Below are 5,948 nucleotides of genomic sequence, written 5' to 3'. Positions count from 1 at the left end.
TGAACCAGCCTGACTGCACTAGGCAATGGGAAATAATCGCACCAGATTCACATCCACTATCCCATACTCTCTAGCAAAACAAATTGCTGTGCTTTCTAATAGCCAGCCCAGCAGGAGATAGTGAAAGCATTAATACAACTCATCTTAAATGACCCATGCAAGTCATTTTTAATATATGTATATTAAGATTAAGCTCCCAGCCCAGCCTCTTCCAATCCCACACCTCCCCCACTAAAAGAGTGCGAAAGGCGGGGGGCGCATGTGGTGACTTAAATAAAGGAAGAGGGGAGGAGCCAGTAGGAGGAGCCCGGGTTACATGATTGGCTAGCTGGAGGAGTGATGTCACCCATATGAAACCCTGATAACTAGTTCAGAGAGAACCCCAGCGCAACTTTTGCAGAAGGGGGCGTGAGATCCAGTGAGAGCTCGGGGTCCGGGAGGCTGCTGCTGCTGCTGCTGCTGCAGGGGGGAGGGGAAAGAGCCGAGCCGGAGAGAGTCCCGGTCCTGCTGGTGCCTGGTGCAAGGGCAGCAGTAGCGGTAGTGTGCGAGCGGGGAAGGAAAGGCGCCAGGAGAGACCTTGCAACTCGCACGCTGGGCTCCACCTTGTGACTCCCGAGGGCTCGTGTGGCGGGGCAGGGAAGGGGCTGGCACACACAAAGAAATCGCTCTAAGCCCGGCATGGTGCAGCAAGCGGAAAGTACGGAGACTGAAAGCAACCTGCCCAGGGAGGCGATGGACACCGAAGAGGGCGAGTTTATGGCATGCAGCCCAGTCGCTTTGGATGAGAGCGACCCGGACTGGTGCAAAACGGCTTCAGGGCACATTAAGAGACCGATGAACGCGTTTATGGTGTGGTCTAAAATCGAGAGGAGAAAAATCATGGAGCAGTCTCCGGACATGCACAACGCGGAGATCTCCAAGCGCCTGGGCAAGCGGTGGAAAATGCTGAAGGACAGCGAGAAGATCCCCTTCATCCGGGAGGCAGAGAGACTGAGGCTCAAACACATGGCCGATTACCCCGACTACAAATACAGACCCAGGAAAAAGCCCAAAATGGATCCATCAGCCAAGCCCAGTGCCAGCCAGAGCCCGGAGAAAAACGCACCCACCACCAGCAGCAGCAGCAGCAAAAGCGCCAAGAGCTCCAGTAAGAAATGTAGCAAGCTGAAGTCATCCTCCTCCTCTCCCGCCAAGACCGGGGCTAAAGCCACCCACCCCGGGGACTACGCGGGGGAGGACTATGTCTACGGCACCCTGAAAGTGAGCAGCAAAACCGTCAAGTGCGTCTTCATGGACGAAGATGATGAAGAGGAGGAGGAGGACGACGAGCTGCAGCTCAGGATCAAGCAAGAGGCGGACGAGGACGAGGACGAGGAAGACGAGCAGCGGCAGCAGCAGAGGCGATATAATGTAGCCAAAGTCCCGGCTAGTCCCACCTTGAGCTCTTCGGCAGAGTCCACCGAGGGGGCCAGCCTGTACGAAGAGGTGAGGGGCAGCGCAGCCTCGCACGGCAGCAGCGGCAGCAATAGACTGTACTACAACTTCAAGAACATCACCAAGCAGAGCACCCAGCAGCAGCTCAGCCTGTCCCCGGCTTCCTCCAGGTCCATCTCCACCTCCTCCTCCAGCAGCGAAGAGACGGACGACCTGATGTTCGATTTGAGCTTGAATTTCTCCCAGCACCCTCACGCCGCCTCGGAGGTGGGAGTGAGCTCCGCTTCGGGGAACCTGTCTCTGTCCCTGGTGGATAAAGATTTGGATTCGTTCAGCGAGGGCAGCTTGGGCTCTCACTTCGAGTTCCCCGATTACTGCACCCCGGAGCTGAGCGAAATGATTGCAGGGGACTGGCTGGAAGCGAACTTTTCCGACTTGGTCTTCACTTACTGAGCCGCTGGAAGGCGTGTCGCTGATGAGAACAACGGTGCAGAGAAATCGGAAAGGAAAGATGATGCTGGTGATGATGTGATGGAAGTGGTGGAGTAAAAAATGAAATAATAAAATGTCTTTTCTTTTTAAAAAAAAAAGTCTCAAAAGTTAGTTCCAAACCGAGCCCGGAGTTATGTTTTTTGTTTTGTTTTGTTTTTTAATTTGGTGATCGCAACAACAACAAAAAGGCATGGGGGACTGGGGGAAAAATGATTCAGAAGTCGATGTTCGAAGCTTGTCGGTCTGTGATTGAAGTCTGGAAGATGGTCTGCAAAAAAGTCTTTTGGCAGCACAACTGTTACTCAAGGGGGTTTGTGGATTTTTTTCCCGTGAGAGATCTTAAAAGAACTGTTCTGATTTTTTTTTTTTCTGAAAGGGACCATTGCAACTTTTTTTGGAGGGAGAAAACTGATGTCTTCTATGCATCCGATTCTTAACAAAGCTGCAGGGAGCTTGAAAAAATGCAGACTGTACAAACGCTTACAAAAAGAAAATAAAAACTGTGAACTGACTTAAGATCAGAGTTTACTTTTCAGATCAAATTGTCTATGGTTTTACAAATGTGATTTCTACTTGCCAACTTTTTTTTTGTAACTTGTTCCCTTATACCTCCTTGATTGAATACCAGACAGCCTAGACCTCAGTACAAAAAGGTATTGAAACATTTTTGATACATAACAGACCTCAGTCTTTTTTAAAAATTAATATATTTTCAGGCGTATTTTTGTACAGTGAAAAGGGAACATTCTTGCTGTGTTTTTTCAGTAAGACTTTTCAGGCACTTCTTCCCTTTTATTTTTTTTTCTTTTCTGTTTTTAGCATGCAAGTTTGTTGGTACGTTACGTCCTGGTTTTAAAAGGATTAAAATTTTAAAAATAATCCTTGCATCTAAAGGCCTTGTGGTTTAAAACAAAAAAAGAAACTTTTTTGTACAGCTATAGTTCAGATTTGTTCAATATTTGTAGGTAAAGATTTATTGAAAATGGTGATATAGACCTCAGAGCTGTTATCTTAGTTTAAAAGATTGTATATGTACTGTACTATAGTAGGACTTTATGTATCTCATACGCTGTGATATGTGGATGGGGCCCCAGATGGAAGGTATGAAACTGGATTCTCGATTTTTAGCAAAAAAAGGCACATAGTTAAAAAAAAGTTTCTCATTTTGTGCAATATAATCTAAAGTACAGACCATCTGCATATTTTGTAGCAAATGATGGCAAAAGCAGACTTGTGCACTGTCAACATCATTGCCTTTTTTTTATGCTGAAAGTCTGTATCTTGACAATTTTAATAAATCAGCTGGAACTGATAGAAACTCGTATCGCTATTAGTGTCTGTAGAAGTAACGCTGGCGATGCCCTGGCCCACGCCCCACCTGCGGAGCTGTAGGCGGCTCTCTGCATGTAGCCAGAAGGGAGAATGTTAGACAGCTTTTTATTCCACAAACGTGTGAAATCGCTGATTTTACCCGGCCCCCCACCCGGCTTTCAGCGCCCAGCTAGTCTAGAAGGGGAGACCCCCGGGGTGGCTGGCCCCCAGGAGTCCATAGAAAGATGGCGGAGAGGGTCTCCGAGAATGTGATTCCAGACACGCTTTAGTGCTAGGTTCTGTGCCCGGTTACCTGCCTTCTGTCATTGCTGCATCGCCCCTCGGCGGCGTGGGGGGATCGCAGCTGTGTGTGGCTGGCGGACGGGCCCTTTACTGGGCGGGGGGGGTCTAGTTCTCGCCCCATCTCCGAGGGGGACGGGGGTAGGAACACCTTTCAGGCCGAGATGCGTGCGCGTGGGAGGCGGGGATGCTCTGGCTCCCTCCCCCCAAGTGTGCTAGCTCGCTCCCTGCTCGGGGTCTGCGCTGGCTCCCGGGGTCCCCTCCACGTGGGCTCTGCTATGCGGCGGGTTAGGCAGGCTGTGCGCGGAGGGGGTGTGTCCGGCCATGTGCGGCTAGCAAGGGCTGGCGGCGGCGTTGGTTATTTTTAGCAGCTTCTCTCGCCGCCAGTCAGTCTTAAATGGGGAAACTGGGAGAAGCAGTCGGGGTGCAGCGGCGGGGAGGGACCGGAGAGCGGCTGGCTCCCCCGGGGCGGGGCGCGCCGCGCCAGCCTCTCAGCCCTTTTCCACGCCCCACACGCCAGCCTGGGCAGCGCGATGCTGGGCTGGCAGCTGCTTCCCGCCTCCCCGTGCATCCCTTCCGGAGGGGCAGGCGAGGTAGCAGCGGGTACGGGCCTTCCAAGCGAGGGAGGCCGGCCGCAGCCAGGGGACCCTGCTCAAGAGGGGGCGGGCTGAGGCTTCCTGTTTGCCGCAGGGGCGGAGGTGCAGCCAGCTTTATCTCTGCCCTGTCGCTTCTGTGCAGAGCTTCCCCCACCGCCCACCGCCCGAGCCTGGCGCGCACCGGCGCTGCTGGGCCCGAGCTAGCCGAACCGGAGCGGTCTGCCCCCAGCCCGCCCTGCCTCCCTTCTCTTTCAGCGGCCTGGGCGGGCCCGTAGCTACCGATGCCCTGCCCAGAGGGTGCTGCCGCCCTCCTCGGCAGTGCCACGGCGCTACCCTCCGCCCCGCCGGCAGCTGGAGAACCCAGGGGATCTGCTCCAATTCCCTCTCCTTTGCAGTTGCCTTTGCCTGTCCGAGAGCTGGGGCGTGGGAAGGGCGGATGTGAGCGACTGCTGCAGATGAACAGACTTTGTAAATGTGCATTTTTTCCCCCCTTAGGAGCCGTCAGATTTCAGTTTTACGTTTTGAAAGAACTGCTGATGGCAATAAACAGACTCAAGGTGGAAGTGTGTTTCTCAAGAAGTTTACTTTTTATCTGATAGGCATTGGTCGATCCTTTATCTTTATCCACTAATAAATGATCCAGCTGTTTACAAGGACAATTCACTGTGCTGGTAATTTTGGTGGCAACCACTGCTACAGGCTTTCAGACTTGCTGAAAATGAAAATCCTGCATACATATTTGTAAGGCATAATAAAACACAACATTTAAACCTGCATGCATGTTATGTTTAGTCAAAGACAACTCTTAGGCATTTAAGTGGTGAGATAGCTACTTTAGGTTAGTTAAATGATTCATATAATCTGATCTCTCTCATAATAATAATTAAAAAAAACTTACGTATGATTCTAAATAAAAGCTGTTTGGCCTAAATCCTTGCTATCAGAAAAGAGATGTAGCATATCTGGGAACCTAAATTTATGTCTTGCATTGTGATAATTCTTTATGGAAAAAAAACTGTTTTAAAACAAACAAGTACAACACACAAAATATCCTTGGCAATGGATAGTCCTCAATAAAACAGTATCTTGAATTTTCAGTTTTTTTGGTCTCAAATGATTAGTATGTTCTCTATATAATTACTTAGCAATTAGATTGAAAACAAATGACATTTATCTCTTCTAAGGCAAAAAAAAGAAAAGGGATCTGAAGTGCTCTACAGCCTAGCCATTAGCTGTCCTACTGTTGAAAACCAGTTCGTGTTCATGGGCTAGGGTGATCGCATTAGATGATCATATTCCAATCTTTTAAAACTGAGCCAAAATTCTCTTAGCAATTCTTCAAGCTATCATGAGAGGGTATGGGCAATTTTTTCCACTCCCTTCTTTCTGATATGCATCCTTGTTTATTAAAATGATAGGCAGTGTAATTGAACATTTGTGTTTTGCAAATGTTCAGTGAGTTATGTATTAGTGATGGTCAAATCTAAGCTGGATTCAGTTTGTAATAAGGTCTATGTTTCAGGTCACAAAAACCTTGATGTATTTTTGAAGGAAATTTTTTAAAATTATCATTACCAAATATTAATCAAGAATAACTAATATGAAATATCAAAGTATAGAGCAGTCAGGCAGATTTTAAAGAGCAACAGGTCTACTTTAGTCAAAGGAAAAAAACACCCTGCCAAAAGAGTCTTGGAAGAGCTTTTGGAAGGGAACTACATGTAAAATGAATATTTTGAGTGATGATGCAATGAACGGGGACAGTACATATTTTTTTCCCAAAAAGTTTGACTTTTCATCCATTTGAGAGCTTAA

The 5,948-nt window shown here is 48.6% G+C and overlaps 1 protein-coding gene across 1 annotated transcript; it reads left to right on the top strand.

Annotated features, from left to right (window-relative positions):
• The first annotated feature begins 414 nt into the window (after positions 1 to 414).
• SOX11 (SRY-box transcription factor 11) lies at positions 415 to 3,939 on the top strand. Its single transcript, XM_030555484.1, has one exon. It carries the CDS (start codon positions 679 to 681, stop codon positions 1,885 to 1,887), a length of 1,209 nt encoding a protein of 402 aa, XP_030411344.1. The 5' UTR covers positions 415 to 678; the 3' UTR covers positions 1,888 to 3,939.
• Positions 3,940 to 5,948: the final 2,009 nt, after the last annotated feature.

This window comes from Gopherus evgoodei, chromosome 3 (assembly GCF_007399415.2).
Source record: "Gopherus evgoodei ecotype Sinaloan lineage chromosome 3, rGopEvg1_v1.p, whole genome shotgun sequence".
NCBI lineage: Eukaryota > Metazoa > Chordata > Testudines > Testudinidae > Gopherus > Gopherus evgoodei.
This window is presented reverse-complemented; position numbering and strand designations above follow the sequence as displayed.